Here is a 22,654-nt window from a genome sequence, read left to right as displayed (position 1 = left end):
CTTTCAGTTCATCAGCCCTAAAATCTCTTGTATAATTTAAAAGTTACAGTAAAACTCGAATATAGCGAACACGGATATAGCGAAATTACGGCTATAGCGAAGTGAAAACGATTTCCCCGGCAAATTCTATATATATTCTATATCAAATTCTGCATCTATAACGAACATGGATATAGCGAATTTACGGATATAACGAAGTAAATTCCTATTCCCCTTGAATTAAAAATGAACGTAAAAATCACCTTTTATAACAAATTTATTTTTTTCATTTTAAACTCTTTGTGATTTTTAACAATCGTTTTCCATTGAATTAAATTTGAAGTTTGATTGCATTTATTTTATCGTACACTCCTTTATTTGTGTAAAGCAACAAGTAAATGACAATTGCAATAGACTGTACATGTATGTATTGCACAAAATTTTGTTGACATTTCTCTGTCGACATGTTCTTGCATGACTTAATAATCCATAAAGATAAATTATCATATATAAATCAATATGTAAATTTCTTGCATAAAAATATTTCTTCTCGAAAATATATAGGCTTCATTTCTCTTAAAGACAATACAAATGCAAGTATATCGATTGCTACTTTCTTACAGAACTGATATACATGTAGAACAAATCAGTTTTAAAACGAATTCATTATATTTGAATTATGAATTCGCTATAAACGTATAGCGAATTACGCTTATATTGAATTTTTATAGAGGGTTCCCAGAAATTCGTTATATCAGAGTTTTACTGTATAACCAAGATTAAAGTTGTAGACAAAGAAGACACAGACCAAAATCAGTATTATCCCTATCTTTCATCTTGGAGGTACAAGGACAAAATCTTCACATATTAATACAAGAATGATATTTAAAACATTTTCTTTTTCAATCTTTATTCCCATGAAAAATTTCATTGGGTCCAGACAAAACTGAACATGAATTCACACAATATGGGGATGCCTCAATACCAATGACCTTGCTGTTCTGGGAGAAGGTCAAGGTCACATAGACCATGGTATGATACCAAAGGCCTTGCCATAAAATCTACATACAAAATATAAAAGTTCTAACTTAGATAGTTCGGGATATATTGAATAGGTAAGATTTTTTAAAAGTAGATCATACTCCAAGGTAGCTGCTATAATGTAGCCCCATCCAATTTTTTTTATTCTGACATTTTAGGGATACTCTCCCCCCAAAAAATCGGAGAGGGCTACATTATTGCAGCTAACTCCAAGGTCAAAGTCACAAGGTCAAACACCATGGTATCACAAGGTCTTGCCATAAAGAATCTATATACAAAATATACATATGAAAGTTTTTCCTTAAATAGTTCAGGAGACATCAAATAGGTTAAATTTCTTAAAAGTAGGTCAAACTTCAGGTCAAAGATCATGGTATGAAATGAAAGAACTTGCAGTAAGAAATCTACTATATACAACATACGAAAGTTTAATATAAGTTTTATACCTTAAATAGTTCAATCAGGAGATATTGATTAGGTCAGGGTTTTTCTAAAGTAGGTCAAACTTCAAGGTCAAACACCTTGAAAACGCATGAAAGGTCTTGCCATAAAGAATTTACATACAACATATGAATGTCCTACCTTAAATAGTTCAGGAAATATTAATGTATCAAATTTTCTTAAAAGTAGGTCAAACCGAAAGGTAGAAAGGTTACAAGCTTTAATATGAAAAAAATGTTTTGTCACAAGGAATGTATATATATGATATATGAGAGTCCTCTCATTCACCATTTAAATGTTAAGAGTAAGGTTAAAGTATATGAAATTTGGGTCAAACACCAAGGTCAAAGGTCATGTATGACCTGTAAGGCCTAATACCATACAAAATCTTTATTTGAATTATTAAAGTCCTTAAATAGTTCAGGAGATACTGAATAGGTTAAATTTTCTTTAAAGGATGCCATACTCCAAGGTCAAGGTCATAAGGTTGAAAACATTGGTACCAAAGAAAAGATATGTCACAAGGAATGCAAATATGAAAGCTCAAAAGTTATGATCAATGCTAAAGTTTCGGACAGAAAGGACGAAATATGCCCTTGACTTTAGTCATGTCTGGGGCACAAAATGTTTTTTAAAAATCTACACAATTTGCAAACATTTGAATTAGTGTGGTCCTGCTACTTTTGAAAAGAATTAATGTTTTAACAATTGTTTAATAATTTTCTTGTATATTCCCATATAAAATTTTGATCCCCTTTTGTGGCCCCATCCTACCCCTAGGAACCATGATTTGAACAGCTTGAATCTACTCATGTCAGGAAGCTTTCAAACGAATTTTCACTTTTCTGGCCCAGTGCTTCTTGAGAAGATTTTTAAAGATTCTCCCTATAAATTTGCATTTAAAATTTTGATCCCCTATTGTGGTCCCATCCTACCCCCAAAGACCCTGATTTAATAAATTTCAATCAATCTACTCTTTGTCAGGAAGCTTTCATCTAAATTTCCACTTTTCTGGCATTCTGGGTTCCACTCAATTGAATTAAGGTATCCCATACAAAAATAAAGTAAAATGCACATATAGAACAGTCGTAAGTGTTTTAAATGGATAATATTTAAGGAAAAATATCCAAAAACAAATCGACATTTAAACCAATACCTAGTAGGAATCCATATATTTTTATTGACTCGGAGACAGGTGTTTATTATCACGAGACTATCACGTGACATTACATATTTAAAACCAACAATAATGATTGTAATAATCGCGAAAGTGCAATGATACCAGTTACATGCAGGCTGACCCTTTTCATATTGAAAAACAAAGCCTACTTTACATTAATTGAAAAGCCTTGGGAGCAAGTTTTCTGATAAAAGGAAGTAATTTAAAATGCATCTAATGCAACAAAGATTATCAGATGCAGAAAGGGGTTTCTTTTTGTGTCAGAAGTTGCTCCCAACACTTTTCTGATATATCAATGCAATAAGAATATAAATATATAAACTTCAACCACCACCATACACTGTACATCACTGCACTTTTACATTTACTGCAGCTGCTCACAATAATTATGTAAATTAAACGCAGTGATAATCGGAATGAGGAGAAGACATACATGTATAGGGTGATTTCAAGGTAACAATATAAAATAAATATCACCTTCGCGCAAACTATACATGATAAATGCAGAGTGATTTGATATGAAGGAAGAAATAACATCTGATTATACATGTTTGATAAGCATTTGACAAGAAAAATGTTCATGTATATTGCATATCACTTCATAACAGTAGTAAACAATGACATAATATTATGACATTTCCCCCGCGATACAACTGTAAGAACTTGAACGTCGTGACTTACGTTTTTATTGTGATGTCATACAGTGCAAAGTGCACTGAGGTACATTTACATACAGCACTGTAATGGTCTCGGGAAGCCTTAACTGAACTGAGCAACAGTCTCGTTTAAAATCAGCATTTTGCAAATTCCATGGTCGTTATAATGATCTATTTTGCCAATACAACCTATCATTGGGTCAAATGCTGTCTGACTTGTTTCATACCGATTGTTCGGCACACCGATTTTGGCTACGGATAACTCTGTATACCTGATCAAGATATAGGGCTCACGGTGGGTGTAACAGGTCAACATGGGATGCTTACTCCTCCTATAGGCACCTGATCCCACTTCTGGTGTGTCCAGGGGTCCATGTTTGCCCAACTATCTATTTTGTATTACTTATGGGATTTATGAGATTGATCACTGTTCGTTATCTTCACCTTTCATGAGTGATTCTTGAGGAGATTTTAAAAGAATTTTGCTATGTATCAGCATGTAAAATATTGATCCACTTTTGTAGCCTCATCCTACCCCCGAGGGCCATGATTTAAACAAATTTGAATCTACTCTATGTTAAGAAGCTTTCCTGTATATTACCACTTTTCTGGTCCAGTGGTTTTTAAGAAGATTTTTTCTATATATCAGCATCTTAAACTTTGATCTCATATTGTGGCCCCACCCTACCCCCAAGTACCATGATTTAAACAAACTTGAATCTACTCTATGTCCGGAAGCTTTCATGTAAATTTCCACATTTCTGACCCAGCGGTTCTTGAAAAGATTTTAAATGACCCCACCCTATTTTTATATTTTCTTGATTATCTCCCATTTGAGGAGGCATGGTCCTTCATTTGAGTAAACTTGAATCTCCTTCAACCAAGGGTATTTTTTGCCATGTTTGATTGAAATTGGCCCAGTGGTTCTGGAGAAGAAGATGAAAATGTAAACTAGTTAACACGGACATCAACAGATGCCAGACAAATTTTGATCAAAGGCCGGCTCAAGTGAGCTAAAAACTGTTTTGGTGTTTATTTTCCATTAAGGAGACAATAGTTCCCCACTGGATGGGAGACCAGTCAATAAATAGTTGTATATTTCCCACTGGATGGGAGACCAGTCAATAAATAGTTGTATATTCCCCACTGGATGGGAGACCAGTCAATAAATAGTTGTATATTTCCCACTGGATGGGAGACCAGTCAATAAATAGTTGTATATTCCCCACTGGATGGGAGACCAGTCAATAAATAGTTGTATATTCCCCACTGGATGGGAGACCAGTCAATAAAAGATTAACCCTAACAGTAATAAGTACATCAGGATGATTCTCATTGTATTGGGCAGTGCAATTTCTGAGATGTTTCCTTTCAAAGCAGTAATTCTATCACATGTAGAGAAACAAACAACAGTATATGCTGAATATATAGGACAAATGCACAATTAAAATCCTACATAGAACAAAGCAAATCCAAACTATGGTTCACTACTACATTTGTATCAATGAAACAAATCGTCATATGGAATATGCAAGTAAAACTATATACCTTGTAGTGAAAGTATTTGTAGTCTATGTGAGAGACTAATGAACAGGTGTAGAAGATTGAACCCCCTCCAAATGGGAGACAAATATTGCTTCTCTATTTCATGATTGACACCGAGTTGAGAAGTTTCAATAGCAATTAAATAATCTATCATGGAATGCATATTCAATAACTGTTTGACAGGTTGTTTTTCTTCTATGTCTGACATGGAAATCTGATGTAAATTCATCCCAAATCATCAAAGAGAAAAGGGCCTGTGAAGTTATGTGAACAGCTACAATATACCGACTAATGGACAGATTTGTTCGAGAAGCTGTTCAGAAATGTAATCACAAGGAGCATGGCTTAACACAAACCCTTGGAGTGTCCTCATCTCCATCATGTCGGTTAGAAGTATCAGTTTAAAGTGTGCTACTCTTGTCAAAGTTCAAGCACAGGCTTACAGCAGTATGTAACAGTGTCAATATAATTTTACTATAAATATTGTGATGATATAGATTCAGACTTAGATATTCACAGTGGTCTGAACAGGGATTTACTTGTGGTTAACAGTATTTAAAAAAATAGATTTAATGCCCTTATGTACAAATATTTAAAGTTTTACATAAAAAGTCAGAAAATTCTTCACTCAAGATACCCAATACTGTCTATTCTTACAGCAAACGTTTTCTGCATATGTTATACAGTAATGTTTGTTCAATATCACTTTAAAGACAGTCAATTAAGGTACAATGTACAGGTAGATCAATTTTGATTTTAAAAAATGGCCTTGATGCAAGGTAGGTAATACTCTTCACTAATCAGTACTGGCTATTGAACAATTTCACTAAATTTTGATCATGTGTCCTATATTAACTTACAAATTACTTTTTCAGATCACCTGAGACTTCAATGGGCTTTCCTTATCAGAGACTGCCCATCCTCTGTCTGTATCACCTGATAAAATTTCACATTTACATCTTCTTAAGAACTGAGACTAAATTCTCCACCAAAATCTGCACAAACACGAAATCATTCTCAGCATTGTTGGTGATGCCCAATATTTAATTAACTATGAAGACCCATTTTGTTTCAATCTAGTTAGATCTGGTTTTTAGTGCCATCTGTCCGTGTGTGAATGAATATATACACATTCCATGAATTCTGTGGCCCATTTTGCTGCAGTGTTGAAATTGTTGGAAAGTATGTTTTTTGGTTTAATTTTCACCTTTTACCAGTATCTAAACTTAGAATAATAAATAATGTTTACCAATATTACACTATGGTTTATTTTGTCCTTCTTAAACTATTTCCCTTTACCATTGTCCAAATATGGAAATCATTACCAAATATGGAGACAAGTCAAGGTCAGTGGATTTTCAGCTGTTATGTTTAAACAAGAGGCCTACAGGCCTTATCGGTCACCTCAATACTAGTGAAAAAGTATCACTACTCCCACGGGCTATGAAATCTAGAAAAAAATTCCTGTTCTAAATATCTAAGCTAAATTCTAATGTTCAGCAACAGCATAAAACGAGATTTGTTCTTAAAACTTCACTGCCCTCAAAAGTGCATACACTGATGAAAGGCTGGGTGTATTAACATTAAAACATCAAAAGATATGACTAATTTGGACCCATCATAAAGTCATAACCATGGGTTGTGAAATTCACCATTTTTTGCACATCCTTTTCTGCTTAATTCCTAAGTATGCATTTATATTTTATACAGTATCAGCAAACTTACACATAAATACTATATACTAAGTTTGGCCCCACCCTTACTCTGGAGATCATCAAATTTATAATTTTGGTAAAAGACTACATGTTCTATCCATTTAGTTTCAATTTAGTATCAATAGCACTAAAGAAGATGTTATTTAAGTTTGGCCCTGCCCTAGAGTCAGAACCCCTAAGCCTACCCCGGGGATCATGAAATTTACAATTTTGGTAGAGGCCTTCCTGCTCTACATCACTATGCATTTAGTTTTTCTTACATGTGTGGGGTTCTTGAGAAGATTTTTGAAAATTGGTCTATTTTGTGCAGTTTTGCCCCGCCCCTAAGGCCCAAGGGGTTCAGGAATCCTAAAATTTACAATTTATGTTCCCATTGTGCCAAATATGTTTCATACTAAATTTGAAAAGAATTGAAATGATAGTTATCAAGAAGTTAAAAATGTCTATTGTTCACACATTTAATAACTGACCATTTTGGCCCCATCCTTATACCAAAACCCTATCCCTGGGATCATCAAATTTACAGTTTTGGTAAAGGACTACCTGTTCTTTCTAAATATCTATTTACTTTTAATTTAGTATCAACAGCACTAAAGAAGATGTTATTTAAGTGTTTTACATGTAAACACTACATACCAAGTTTGGCCCCGCCCTGGGGTCAGAACCCCTACCCCAGGGATCATGAAATTTACAATTTTTGTAGAGGCTTTCCTGCTCTACATCACTATGCATTTAGTTTTTCTTACACGTGTGTGGTTCTTGAGAAGAAGATTTTTGAAAATTGGTCAATTTTGGACAGTTTTTGCCCTGCCCCTATGGCCCCAGGGGTGCTGGAGTCCTGAAATTTACAATTTATGTTCCCCTTGTCCCAATGATGCTTCATGCCAAATTTGAAAAGAATTGGAATGGTAGTTATTAAGAAGAAGTTAAAAATGTTCAATTGTTAACGCACGACGGACGACAACCAATTGCAATAGGTCACCTGAGTTTACTCAGGTGACCTAAATAACTTACAGGTCAATATTATCTATCTATTACGTACTTAAAAGTATTTAGGTTATGCATTTTTTCTGCAATGTTTGCAATCTTCTTCTCCCATTTAGCAAGCCAAAGAAAGCATTTTATCATTTAAATAAATGTACTGCCCAGCTGGATTACATGATACTTTCGTTTGATCTCAGTGTTTAGATTTTTTCAATCGCTTGTGGAGTGAAATGCCTGAATTTTACAATTACAGTGACTGCTAATGAGTGTCAGAGTAAGCATGTAAATTTCAATCACACCACAGTCCACTCATCAAAGGTGGGCCATCAAACAAGCTTATCCTTTGTGTGAGCAGGGGTGACACTAAATCTCGATATATACTATAAAAGTTAGACAAAATATTCACACAACTCTACGACTGTTTTTCTCTGTGAATATAATTTTGAAATGGGTTAGAATGAAATAAAAATGGAGAGGATTAATGCACAAGCCATCACCCACAACAGACACCACAACAAATGCAACCAAATGATTTATAAGATGGCTAAGGAATGTTTAATTCTTGCACGAAATCATGTACAACTCACAAAAATTCCAACTAAAGTCGAACTCCTTGAATAGAAAATGTATTTTAATGATTTCGTTGATTCCCATCTTTGATATCATAATATTCCAGAACCCCAAGAACAACAAAAATTGGTGTTTAACATATAATGATAGTACATGCATACACATTGTAAAAGTCTTGAAAATCTGAGCACCCCGAGAAAAAACAAGTACAGATTGACGTATAAAACACAGTGATATACAAAACTTTAATAAAAATCTGACAAAATAACAAACAAATTAAGTAGGTTGAACTCATGCAACAAAACCACTGGAGTAGATGTCCGAAGAAATTAGCAAATTAGTAAATAGTGTTAGTTGCCATTTCACCCAGGTGGTTATATGATGGTGCCATTTAATGCTGTAAATATCAAATATAGAGAATGTTACATGCTGATAAAGTCAAGAAAAAGAAAGATGTGCACAGAGTCAAGAAAAGATAGTGCTGATCAACTGGTGGAGGTTTAAAATATTGTTAAAAACTATCTTCCAGTTCACAGACAACTTCTGAAATTTGCTAACACTGGCTTAAAAGTTGTTAGTACTGTATGATCAAGTTCATTTGAAGGAAATTAATATTCAATCCATCTCATATGCAGAGCTAGTTTCAGATTCATATTTTCAAAATTCATGATGTACAATTATGCAAAGCTAGTGTCATCACAAAAGTTTACGATTTGTGAACTTTACGAAATATACAACAAAAACAAAGAAGCACATTTCAGATACTGACCTTAAACATGAGCTGTTGCAATGTGTACTTAGTTGGCATCCAGGGCTGGGACATGATTTCCACGTGCCAGGTGGAGGACTGAAAAACACCAAGCATAAAATGTATTGACATCAAACTTGTGTAATACCCACTTTGAAAAATCGTATGATAAAATATTGTTTATTACATTGCACCGACTTTCTTCACGTGCGAAAATATGTCATTTATTTCTCCGACTCTAGAAAATATGCTCTCTGTCTAAACTACAGACCTATATTATGAATACAGTATCTATAATATAGGTCTGTACTTTAGTCAGACTGGAAGATAAGCAGGTTTCTATTCATGGATGCAATTTTTTGGTCACATGCCAAAAACAAACTTAAACAATTCAGAATTAAGTTTAACCTGCATAACATTCATTCAACTTGTTTATATCTATAAGGAAGTGTGCTGGAAAAAATTATTATAATTTCCTCTTGCTTAGAAATACCAGACTTGTATACAATACACCTCCTGCTACAATTGCCAACAAGAGTACTGCAAATGGTATAATATACGCCAGTCGGATAATGAAATTCAACCTTTAAGCATATTATGCACTCTGAATTGATACAACACAAATTCTGAATAGAAAAGCCTTAAAGTGGGTCATGGTGCACCAATCCATCTGACATATGAACTGATTGTGTATTTCTCCGAGAGGGAGGTTGTGACAAAATTTCAGAGCAATACCTGTGACCATACCAAAATTTTTTTGGAAAACTGTTTGACTTACTTCTATCCCTAAAGTAGGTCATAGAGCACCAATCCAGCTAAAATGTTAACTGTACCTGTATTCCTCAAGCCTGTGACTAAATTTCAGGGCAATATCTGTACCAATAATGAAAAAAAGCCCAGAAAACTGTTTGACATACTTTTAGTCCTAATGTAGGTCATGGACAGATGGGCCAATCCAGCTAAAATGCAAACTGAACTTGTATTCCTCTGAGAGGAAGCTTACTTGTAAATTTCAGGGCAATATCCGTATCTCTAACAAAAACAAGTCTGGAAAACTGTTTGACGAACTTATAGCCCTAAAGTAGGTCAAGGACGGACCAATTCATCTGAAATGTAAACTCACTCTTACATTTCTTGAGGGAGAAATTGTGACCAAATTTCAAAGTTATACATGCATCTGTTATGAAAAATAGTCTGGAAAACATGACCTCGGACGTACGGACGGACAGCCAGCCAGATGCATGGACAGTGCCATAACATAATATGTCCCATCTAATGAGAGGCATATAAAAACTAGACTGTAAACTCACCAATCCTTTTCTGTTCACTGAACATAGAGACAGATCTGTTGTGTCTCCCTTGGTGCAACTGTTTTCACTGAAGGTGACGTCACATACATATTTCATTCCGGCCACAACCTGTAAAGGTCAATATATTAATACCTAAACAATACTAAATAAAGAAATTAAGTGAAAAGAATGTATAATTCTTAAAACAAGCAAAAGTTTCATCAATACACAATCTTCCCTCAATGGTGATATTCTTCCTAATGGGTATTTCCAAAATTAAAACGGTCCAAGTGACAATAATACTTGCATACATGTATAACTTCATTTGTTTTTAATGAGTAGTCTCCCATTATCCTACTGTTATCTTAATCTACACTATATCACACAAATTACTTTGTACTTCATGTTGTGTAGACAATTACTTCATCTACACTATATCACACAAATTACTTTGTACTTCATGTTGTGTAGGCAATTACTTCATCTACACTATATCACACAAATTACTGGTACTTAATGTTGTGTAGACAATTACTTCATCTACACTATATCACACAAATTACTGGTACTTAATGTTGTGTAGACAATTACTTCATCTACACTATATCACACAAATTACTGGTACTTAATGTTGTGTAGACAATTACTTCATCTACACTATATCACACAAATTACTGGTACTTAATGTTGTGTAGACAATTACTTCATCTACACTATATCACACAAATTACTTTGTACTTCATGTTGTGTAGACAATTACTTCATCTACACTATATCACACAAATTACTTTGTACTTCATGTTGTGTAGACAATTACTAAATGTTTTATTTTCCTTATAGTGTTTAGTACAATTTTATGACTTCTTGTAGAAAACCCCTGCAAATAAACACAGTATGATTCAAGACACAATATACCAGTAAAACAGCTGAGTTATTTCACTGACCTGTTCGAAACAATGACTGAAATGTACAGGGGTCGTTCTGAACAAGCTGTTGCTCTGCATGTCCACCTGGGAGGCAGCGTAGTTCATGGCCTTTAGGAATTGGTCACTGTTTTTATCGGCAGGGGACATACCCCCGACCCCAGTCTGATGGTCAGAGGTACAGTGGTCAGAACTCAGCTCCCTGGTGCTAGTCCAGGACTGGTCAAACACAAGAAACTGACACACAGTTCTCTACAAAAGTACCACAAGATGTTAGTCACAGACTGACACACAGTTCTCTACAAAAGTACCACAAGATGTTAGTCACAGACTGACACACAGTACCCTACAAAAGTACCACAAAATGTTAGTCACAAACTGACAAACAGTACTCTACAAAAGTACCACAAGATGTTGGTCACAAACTGACACACAGTACTCTACAAAAGTACCACAAGATGTTGGTCACAAATTGACACACAGTACTCTGCAAAAGTACCACAAGATGTTGGTCACAAACTGACACACAGTACTCTGCAAAAGTACCACAAGATGTTAGTCACAGACATGAATCAATAAACAATACATAGAGTCCCAAATTGATTTCTAAATTCAGTGCATTGTGTATGCAAATATAATCTTAAAATAACTCCACTTTCATACATATTCTATTATTATCAACTAAAAATATCACCGAGTTGTGTGGATTAGGAAAATATCTTTGATAATGTTTCAAATACAAGAAGAGAAAAGTAGAAAACTTGGATATTTTTATTATGAATTGTCATATCACATCACCATGTCCTGCTATGTACAGTCTACTCCATTTATACTGAAGTCAGTTATATTGAACTATCTGTTATACTGAAGTCGGTTATATTGAACTATCTGTTATATTGAAGTTGATTATATTGAACTGTCAGTTATATTGAAGTAAATATAAATCCTCACTAACATTATCTATATAGTTCAACATATCATTTATATTGAACTTTGGATATAATGAACAATTCAGGCCAGTCCCCTGAATTTTGATATATGTAGTGTAAACTGTATATGAATAAGTATGTATGTTCCTTCATAATTATTGTACAATTATTTCTATGTAAATACTCTAAACCTGGAAATTACATAGTTTTTTTGTAATAAGTAATAAAATGCACATTAATTGAAATCAATAGAACTGAACATGCTGAAAGTAGAAATTATTCATAACATCTACTAAAATTCTGTTCCTGTTTCAATGGACTCTGAGCTGTAGTTCAAGGACTTACATGTGTCACATAACTATGCCGAACTGAAAATCTAATCACAATCACAATGAAAACATTGATGTGTTAAGAAAATTAGCACTACCACAATGTTAAAAGTTATTATAAAACATAAACTTTGCATGTTCTTCAATCACTATCTATATAGACTGAGCTATGATAAATATGCACAAAATTTGGCAGTCCTCTGTTGTTATAAATACTGAACTACATGATAAAAAAAACCATGAAATTTACCTGTCCTCCACAGGTGGCCTCCACTGTCATCTTATAATTGACACCCGAAACAATCTGTTGATTAAAGAGATGAAATTCTACTAAAAGCTTTCCATTTCATAATTCAGATTAGACTGTCAGTATACAGTAAAACACGTTTATAATGAATTCACACTTATTGTGAAGTGATATTTATTCCCCTTTGAAAATAAAATTTGTATTGGAGATAACAAAGTTTGTTTATAACGAAATATTTTTCACACTGGCCCTGTACGTAGATTCACTACAACCGTGCTTTACTGTATAATGAAGTTTGGTTATAACAAACTATTTTTCGCTGGCTTTGGAGTTCACTATAACCGTGCTTTACTGTATAATGAAGTTTGGTTATAACAAACTATTTTTCGCTGGCTTTGGAGTTCACTATAACCGTGCTTTACTGTATAATGAAGTTTGGTTATAACAAACTATTTTTCGCTGGCTTTGGAGTTCACTATAACCGTGCTTTACTGTATAATGCAGTTTGGTTATAACAAACTATTTTTCGCTGGCTTTGGAGTTCACTATAACCGTGCTTTACTGTATAATGAAGTTTGGTTATAACAAACTATTTTTCGCTGGCTTCGGAGTTCACTATAACCGTGCTTTACTGTACAGTGTTATGGAGCAAAACACAATTTTCATGGATGTAGGTTCATGTGTTAGTCATGTATAGCTTGTTGTTCACTTTTATAGTAAACAGAAATAATTTTGCTTTCATATATTTTTTTTGCAACTTTCCTTACATTGCTAAGATTTTGCACTTCAAATTATAAACTTTAAAGTAAATTAAAGAAGTTGAAACTGAGTTTTGTAGCATTCATAAATTCATTTTGGAAGTATATTTTGAATTTCTACATTGAAGGGCAATCAAAATATGGAGAGAAAAAAATGATGTCATATTTGCTTGTTGTCATATTAAGTGTGCTCAATTTGACCTTTCTGCACTTAAAATATACTTTTCATGCAATTGCATAAAAAGAATTGTCTGCTGGTGTTAACATGTAAATAAGCAACATTTACAAATTGAAATACATGTCTAGGGGTATAAATTTTGTCAATATATTAGATGAAATAGATCTAGTAAAATATTATGCAAATTTGTAGCTGTTCTATTAAAAAAAATCCTTTTGCCACAAAATGCAGTTCTTTCCAAACCCATGATAACTTTAAAATGACATGAAAAACATGAGAAACATAATATATATAAACAAGTGGTGTATTGGTACATAAATAGTCATAGCATCTTGCACAGTTGTTGTGCTCATAAGCTAAGGAGATAACAAATCATGATATAAGTACTTTCTCTTCAGAGAGAAAAATAATCATATCCTGATAAACTGTATTTAGTTTTTCTATATATATTCAGAAAGAGTAGGTTTTAATGTGTCCAATATTATATTAGGTGAAAATCCACTAACTTTTAATAACAAAGTTATGAATTTTATAATTTTATATGTTAAACAATACATCTTTACCTGTTTAATGCAGGATAAGGAACCAAACCTTGTTGGATTATTATGTCACTTAAAGTTAAAATATCATGTGGAAAAATATGCTGCAATTCAAAAACATAGAATGCACAGCTTTGATAAAATGTGGAAGAGATGGGAAGATATTTTTGAATAATTTCTTTTTTAATTTTTACATGTTTTTTTTGTTATGCTTCATACTGTACAGCAAGTGACCACAGGAGAGAATGAAATGTATGTATGATTGATTGTCCGTTTGTTTATTTGTCTGTGTGATTATATTGTATGTGTCAAAAAACAAATAAATTATAAAAAAAAACCCTGTATTTAGTTAGATCCAAGGAGAATAATGTCCCTATGTTGTAGAACTTATATGTTAATTGTTGTAAGATAAACACAGTTTAAACTTATGAATCAATTGTAAGTGATTTCTAAAATGATAAAATTTGACAGTCAAGACCTAAATGTTAAGGACAGATAATCAAGAACTGAAATGGACATTTTCAGGTTAATGTACTGTATGTGAATTTCATATCTCAGGTGCATGTGCATAGGTCATCATGGTCATGTTATTGAACTTAATGACTGTAGATTCAAGTTTGCGATACATTATGTTAGACCCCCCCCCCCCCCCCCCCCCCCCTTATCAGTATGAATATAGCAAGATCTGGCCATTCAAAACTCTGCTACCTATGATTATTCATTTACAAGTTGATCATGATCATTATTTTGCATCTTGTTAATCAATAAATGTAGATTAAAGTTTATGATATGTTAGAATCCCCCCTCCTGTTATTTATCAGTATGGATATATATTAAGATCTATTCAAAAGCAATTAATTTGATTATAATCATATTATGTTAGACCCCCCCCCTTTTTTTTTTTTATCAGAAACGATACATTCATGATTCAGATCTGTGAAAAAGCCTATGATTAATCAAGCTGACCATGATTATTCAATGACAAGGCTTGAAGCTTACAGGTACATGTACACTGTACATCTTTTCATAAACAGAAGTCGTCTGTCATATGAAGTAATTTAGTGACATGGGTGAATTGTAAGAAAAAGGAGGTGGAAACGGATAGGGCTCGTTTTAAGAATGGACAAAATCAAGCATGCCAGAAAAGCAATTAACTTTAGACTCCTGAAGGAAAGTGCAAGAGAGACCATGTCGACCCAAGTTTTTTCCTGTACAGCTACAGTTCTGCAGCTACACTGACACATGGAAGTACCATATAAAATAAAATTAAAATACAATCACTTCACATATACATTTATGTTTCACAAAGTACAGGTGATGAAATTCTCTTTACTTTCATAAAATGTTTATATGCCCACTGCTTGGTGATACCTGGGTTTGAGAACAAAGATGAATCTAGTTAGAACTAAAAACAAAAAAAATTACCAATGTGACTCATTGTTTACCTGTGTCTCGGCGTGCTTACCTGTGTCTCGGTGTGGGTAACACTGAATTTTGCATCACACAGAACATTCGATTTGGTTGCATATGCCGTGAGAGCGAACTGTGCCATCTTGTGTACCATAGCATTATTTTGCAGTACATCGTTATCCATGGGACAATATGCTCCAGGCATACATGTTGCAGACGTATAAATCACCAACACACATGGTATCAATAGTGATAAAGTTCTCATCGTTAAAAAAAATCTTTCTTTCAAACAAAAGACGGAGAAAAATTACTCTTTCACTGTCATGTCATATGATTTCCTTCTATGTTTATATACAATGAGAGACCTCTAACGGTCAGGAAAGATAACACCACCTGCTCATTTTCTCCGGTATCGGGACGGTTTTGCCCCGATACGATTCGCCCCCGTTTTATCCGTATTGGCACCCGTACGTGTTTTCGAGGTGAATAAAACATTTGATCTTTCCAACATCAGGCCAAAAATAAATTGGGAATTTCAAAATTCATACTATTGAATATTATTTTTTTTGGTAACTCAACAAAAACTATAAACGTCTCTATTCACTTTCAGCTGTCTTGATAATTTCTGTGGAAACGAGGGGGTTATTTTACATGTATATTCGGTCTTCCCTATCTCCTATCCCCTATAGGAAAGACCAAATATAAATAACCCCCTCGTTTCCACAGAAATTACAATCTTGATAACTTGAAGTTATGACTGACGTCTGTATACTAGTTATAACAAATATTTGTGATCTTGCAATATGATTTCTATCACATAACAGAGTAACCATTTTTTTATTAGGGGGGGGGGGGGGGGGTTCAGCTTCGAATCCGATCTAAAGATGGCTTCCAGATTCTATAAAACCTTGCAGATAAATTTGCATATGATTTCATGAATAACATGAAAGTTGATTTTTCGATTTTTAAAAAAAAATTATGCCATTTGGACCTACTTATTGTGAAAGACTGTACGTAAAGACTATGTGTAGCACTCCAGCCGTAAAGGAAAATGGCCGACCAGGTTTCATTTTGTAGACTCTAGTAGCCAGTTTTGATACTTTAAAACATTTAATTATCATATAAGAAAACAAATGACATTGTTCTCGGTCAATACAATGCTTTAACCACCTCGAGGTACAATATTCACCCCGCCCAAAGGCATTAAATGTCTTTTTAAAGAAATCTCGTCTACAGTTTTAACCAGTGCTTGAAATTGAATAAGAGACATTTTACATATCATTTTGAAACAAAGTAAAGTTAACTAATAATGATTAATATTATATTGTGAACCTTATGGTGAATTATCCGTCCTTAACAAAAGTATTAATTCCTCTAAATATTATGGATTCATCTATCCATGTTTTCGAATTCTAATAAAAGTACAACTTTTCGTCGAGAGATTTCTTTATCTGATATCCGCAGACATTATGCTTTCCCATGCACTTTGCGCAAAATAAGATTGATATAAGATTAAAGCTTTATCTTCATAAATTAATAAATATACACATCATTGCCACTATAATGATTAACAACCATACTGACCTCTCATTAAATACAAGACGGTTACATATACATTAACGTCCATTCATTATTCCTATTCATTTTTGCCAGAGATATAGTACTGAATTTACTTCGACGCTAAAACATTCTTTCACTCTATCAGGGCCGTAAATTACATGGAGGCGGAGGAGGCAGCTGCCTCCTCCAACTTTTGAGCCAAAAAAAATTAAAATTTAAAGTTCATTAGAATTTATGTTGTTTCCAATAACTAAGAACATGATACCTCCCTTAAAAAGCATTCCAAATCTTTCTTTTAGAATGAGTTAGTCAAGTAACATCTTAGAAGGCCCTAGAATCAAGGATTTTGCACGAAACGTGTTCAGTGTGCACAAAATGTGCTCAGCGTCTGGGGGCCTGGGCGGCCCCCAGACCCCCGCCTAATTTCCTGCCTCCTCCAAATTGAAGGTTAATTTACGGCCCTGCTCTATTCTACTGCTATTAGTTATTGCCATAATAGCTCGATCGCGGTGATCGATTCAGCGGTTAAAGTGTTCGCTTTGTAAGCAGAGGTTATTTGTTCGAGACGCGCAGCCGCTCGTGCCATTTAGAAGAGAGAATCTCGGGTCTTTCGGATATGACCTTTTCAAAAGAACAAAGGTTCCGAGTCATACACCCTCACTGATATTTTGTGGCACTTCCTCTACAACTGGTGACGTCACAATATGAGTAAAATGTCAGTGCATTCGTGATTGTAGCATAGTATTAAACATGAGAACTGACATTTGGACATGCTGTTACGATTAAATATTCATCACAATGGGCCCTTCAGATGTGTTTCCACTAAATATTAGCTAGTTAGTTATTCACGCCAAAACTCAAATCTGTGTGAAATTCGAGCAATCAGTATGTTCATAAAGCTTATACTGATCTGTAAGTTAAAAAAAGAGTTGCTACTTTAGTTTTTGAACATGTGAAATGTAAGAATTTTTCTAGATTTTGCACAAGATTCATAGTCTTCACACGGGTCAAAATTCACCATTATGGTTTCTATGGCAACCATGCACCACAATCACAAAATGTGCTTCATTTTTTGCCTTTATTGCGTGGACTTTTTCTTCTCTGTAACTTTTATCCAAAAATCCTGACGTCGCGTCTAACTTTGTTACTACATGCAGAAATGATTCGTTCGCATAGCAAGTGAAATTCGTAGGTTTTTTGGACATGACCGTAAAATGGAGGTCCACCTCTCGCAGGGACGTTGAAAAAAACCCTCAGTTATGCCCTCGAGCGCCACACATACGCCTTTAACTAAAGGTGGTGATCTGAGTGAAAATTTCTCGAACGGGACGGAGAGATCATTTAAACACACACACACATTAAATACAGAAAGTTTTGGTCAAAGCGGAGAGTTGCCCTTAACTCTATCTAATCAGAGCAATAGTAGGGATATTGTGACCATTATGCCCCGTCAACAAGTTCGGGGAGCAATAAATTTGTTATTGACCTCACAGGCAGGTAAATCTGAATATCAAGAATGAAGACAATGGAGAAAACAATATATGAAAAGGCAGGATATAAAAAGTTTTAATAAAAATCAAACATAACAGCAACAACAAATAAATTAAGTAGGTTGATCACGCACAACAAAGTCACTGAAGTAGATGTCGGAAGTAATTGATAAATTGTGTTGGTTGCCATTTTACCAGGTGGTTATGTGATGGTGCCATTTCAATGCTGAAAATGAAATACAGAACATGTTACCAATGTATATAGTAAAGATAGACAACTTTAGATATGTATAAAACCAGGGGAAGTACCGAGATTGAATTGACAAAGCTTGAATACTGTCCAAAGATTACCTTTTGTATAGGTTTGTAATGATTATGTTTTATTCAAATACTTAAACCAACATTTATTCGCGTGTAAAGTTTTTAGCGAGGTTCGCAAGAACTTCATCATCGCGAATATTTCTCGCCGCAAACTAGTCCTTTAAAGTCGCTTGTATGTTAAAGATAATATCGGTCGCGAAAATTAGTCGCAGCGAAGCAGTTCATCACTGTTGAATCGCGAAATAGAGTCGTCGCGAATAAAAGTTGGTCTACAGTATATACAACTCATTGACACACTGCTAGATGTGTGGTTAGATAAAGTACAAAACTTAGCATTTGTGATTTACAAGAAACAAATTAAAGCAAACATTCATAAAAACGGCAATATATGGATGGAACACTCCAAAAATTAACAAAATATCTAAACCCAGATACTGACCTTAAACGTGAGCTGTTGCAATGTGTACTTAGTTGGCATCCAGGGCTGGGACACGATTTCCACGTGCCAGGTGGAGGACTGAAAAACACCGATACAGAGATCACAGAAGCGTGTGGAGTAATATTATACCCACAAGGTAAAATGAATTTTCTGACATTTTTGCTTTGGATAATGCTAACGTTCATTTAATATGTTTTAATATCTCTCTTCCACATGTAATCGAAAGTAACACTAATATCATGTAGAAACAATCTTTGTTTCCTACACTGGTTTCTTCATGTAGTTGTTGTATAAAAATTACCACATTTCAACTCGTCCATATAGATATGAGAAGAACCAGTTTGTTTGAATAGAAGCATTAGTATTAGTATTGAACAGCAGCTGTAAACAAAGCTGTAAACAAAGCCGTAAACTTACAAATCCTTTGCTGTTCACTGAACATAGAGACAGATCTGTTGTGTCTCCCTTGGCGCAACTGTTCTCACCGAAGGTGACGTCACATACATATTTCATGCCGGCTACAACCTGTAAAAGTCCACACATACTATCTATAAAATTTACTTGTGAAAAAGGAACATACTCGTATAAAAGTGAACATAAAAAACTCTAGTATTTGAATACAAATGAAAGATTTTGGCTTTTTTTTAATGAAACGGTTCCAATTTTATATGTATTTAACAAAGGTCATAACATATTTACAGAAACAAGTGCCTGTGGTATTTAAGTAATTTTCAAACAAGTGCCTGTGGTATTTAAGTAATTTTCAAACAAGTGACTGTGGTATTTAAGTAATTTTCAAACAAGTGCCTGTGGTATTTAAGTAATTTTCAAACAAGTGCCTGTGATATTTAAGTAATTTTGAAAGATCAATGCAATAATTTCTATTTTATATCAATATGTACAGTATATCACAAGTTAGATTTATTTCGCAGGAACTTCCTGCATGTTTACCATTTGTATAAGTGGTTAGATTAACACCGACCTGCTGGAAACAATGGCTGAAGTGAACAGGAGAGACTTTGAACATGCTGTTAGTCTGGGCGTCCACCTGAGAGGCGGCATATCCCATGGCGTCCATGAACTGGTCACTGCTTGTATCAGCGGGGGATAAACCTCCAACCATGGCTACACGTTTATGTCCATGGCTGCAGTGGTCAGATGTCAGCTCTCTTGTATTGGTCCAGGATTGGTCAAACACAGTGAATTGACACACTGTCGTCTGCAAAGGTATCATTGGATGTTGTAATATCATTATTGTCAAGTTTTTTTTAAACAAGGAATATCTCATATTCATTTGTTTAAAAGAAACTACATGTATATAGAGTTAAAAGGCAATTTTGCCCCCTCCCCCCACTCCCCCCATCCAAGACTTTAAGATTCATAATGTTCTTTGAAGGATCACCAGTAAAACAAAAAATCATCTTGTTCACAACATCCTTCTATGGTTTTGAGATATTTTTTGAACATAAAGAAGAAGAAAAAGCAAGCATATAGAAAAATCTGCGAAATTTGATAATGACCATATATATATATATATATATATATATATATATATATATATATATATATATATATTGACGTTTTCAGTTAAAATGACGATCGATGATAATATACCTCATTTCTGATAGCATTATGTAGTGTCCTATTTTAATCAGAAATAGACTACCCTATGATAAGAGAACATGTTTCCAGTTGTACCATAATTAAAAATAGACTGGTCTATGATTAGGAAACACGCAAATTTCTAATCCTCCAGTAGTCAGAAATAAGACTAAATTTGCCTGCCCTTTTATAATACTTAGAAAGAGGATGTATTATAATTACAAACTTTATCTTCCTCTATAAAACGTGAATTATAATTGGAAAATTTACCTGTCCTCCACAGGTAGCTTCCACTGTCAACCTGTAGTTGATACCTGCAACAACCTGTTAATGGAAAAGAAACACTATTCTCAATAATTCTCTTTACGATGTGGGCATGCGGTGCATAGAGCGATACATGTTTTGGGGTTTCATTTAATGTACAAGTCAATTTAGTTGTTAATTTATTGTATAGTAGAAACAAAATTTTGCATTTTATATTATCAAAAATATTAACGCAATGTGAAAACTGCGGTTTAAAAAAAAATGTCCGTTTCAATTCCTTTTTATCAACATTGATTGTGAAATAATAATCAACTTTCTTATTGCATGATTGATTACTCGCTATTAGATCATTGCTAGTTTTTAATGAACATAAAGTTTTATTGAGACAAATTGTTTCAATTCATTATCTAAAAAATTCAAAGAATAATTTACAACAGACGAATTATGATAGACAAATCAAAGGTACTTTCAGTTAATGTTTTCTCAGTGACGCTAACCAGTGGGGTGTAAAAAGTATATGCCCCCCCCCCCCCCCAAATGTGATACATATAATTTTCCATGAACTATCCAGAATATTTTTAGGAGTAAACATGCATCCAAACATGCCATTAAAAATTAATTGAGAGGAAGTATATACTTTAAAGGCTGAAAGTTGAACATGTCAATACAAAATCGTATTCAGGTGACCCACTTTCATCTACAGTTTAGTTGCTGATCTACATGTAATTGCGTCAGGAATTCAGAATTTACAGACCCATTTCAAATTTCCATCAATATAGAGTAAAACAGGCTTATAACGAACCCATTTATCATGAATTTATGCTTATTGCAAAGTGATATTTATTCTCTCATTTGAGGAAAATAACGGAAAATTAATCGGACATATATAACGAACTTTGGTTATAAGGAATTATTTTTCGCTGGTCCTAAAGGTTCTCAGTAGCTGTGTTTTACTGTATTGAGTTTAAATTTTTACCTGTGTCTCGGCGTGTTTAACTTTGAAAGTTGCATCACACACAGCGTTTGATTTGGCTGCGTAAGTTGTGAGAGCGAACTGGGCCATTGTCTGTATATCGGGATTGTTCATATCCGTCACTGGACACGACCCTCCGGGCAAACACCCTGCAGACACATAAACCACCAACACACACGGTATCAATAGTGACAAAGTTCTCATTATTACAAATTTCCTTGTTACAAACCAAAGGCGGTGAAAAATAATTGCCTTCTTTGGAGTATCTGTCATTTCCTACATATTTATATACACTCATCCTCTATAGATAAGCAGCTGGTCGTTTTCCCGAGGCCGCGAATACACACTAATCGGTACTCTCCCTTTGTCTTGGACAATACTGGATTGCAAAATGTTCTTCTGTTGAGGAAATAGGAGGATAGGTCAGATAATTTGTACATTTTTTTTTTCTAGAAACGATGATGGTTATCTTCCGGTAAATTAACTTTAAAAAAAAAACTAATTATTAGAACTTGCGACATTTTTTATTTACTTAGTGAAGCAG

At 34.1% G+C, this 22,654-nt stretch overlaps 1 protein-coding gene across 2 annotated transcripts in view; it reads right to left on the bottom strand.

Moving 5' to 3' along the window:
• Positions 1 to 22,404, bottom strand: part of LOC125650625 (uncharacterized) — a 32,867-nt gene extending 10,463 nt beyond the window's left edge. The window contains exons 1-5 of one of the 2 annotated variants that reach the window (XM_056165505.1): positions 22,114 to 22,404; positions 21,144 to 21,197; positions 20,254 to 20,490; positions 19,689 to 19,796; positions 19,272 to 19,349 (exon numbers count right to left, since the gene is read on the bottom strand). In XM_056165505.1, coding sequence (XP_056021480.1) covers positions 19,272 to 19,349; positions 19,689 to 19,796; positions 20,254 to 20,490; positions 21,144 to 21,197; positions 22,114 to 22,383 — 747 coding nt within the window. In that variant the 5' untranslated portion in view covers positions 22,384 to 22,404. Of the gene's footprint in view, positions 1 to 8,880; positions 8,959 to 10,169; positions 10,278 to 11,092; positions 11,324 to 12,579; positions 12,634 to 15,516; positions 15,845 to 19,271; positions 19,350 to 19,688; positions 19,797 to 20,253; positions 20,491 to 21,143; positions 21,198 to 22,113 lie in introns of those variants that run through there. The other variant, XM_056165504.1, reaches the window with a different exon arrangement.
• Positions 22,405 to 22,654: the final 250 nt, after the last annotated feature.

Source organism: Ostrea edulis, chromosome 5 (assembly GCF_947568905.1).
Source record: "Ostrea edulis chromosome 5, xbOstEdul1.1, whole genome shotgun sequence".
NCBI classification, from domain to species: Eukaryota; Metazoa; Mollusca; class Bivalvia; order Ostreida; family Ostreidae; genus Ostrea; species Ostrea edulis.
Note: the sequence above shows the minus strand (reverse complement) of the source record. Positions and strands in the feature narration are given on the sequence as shown.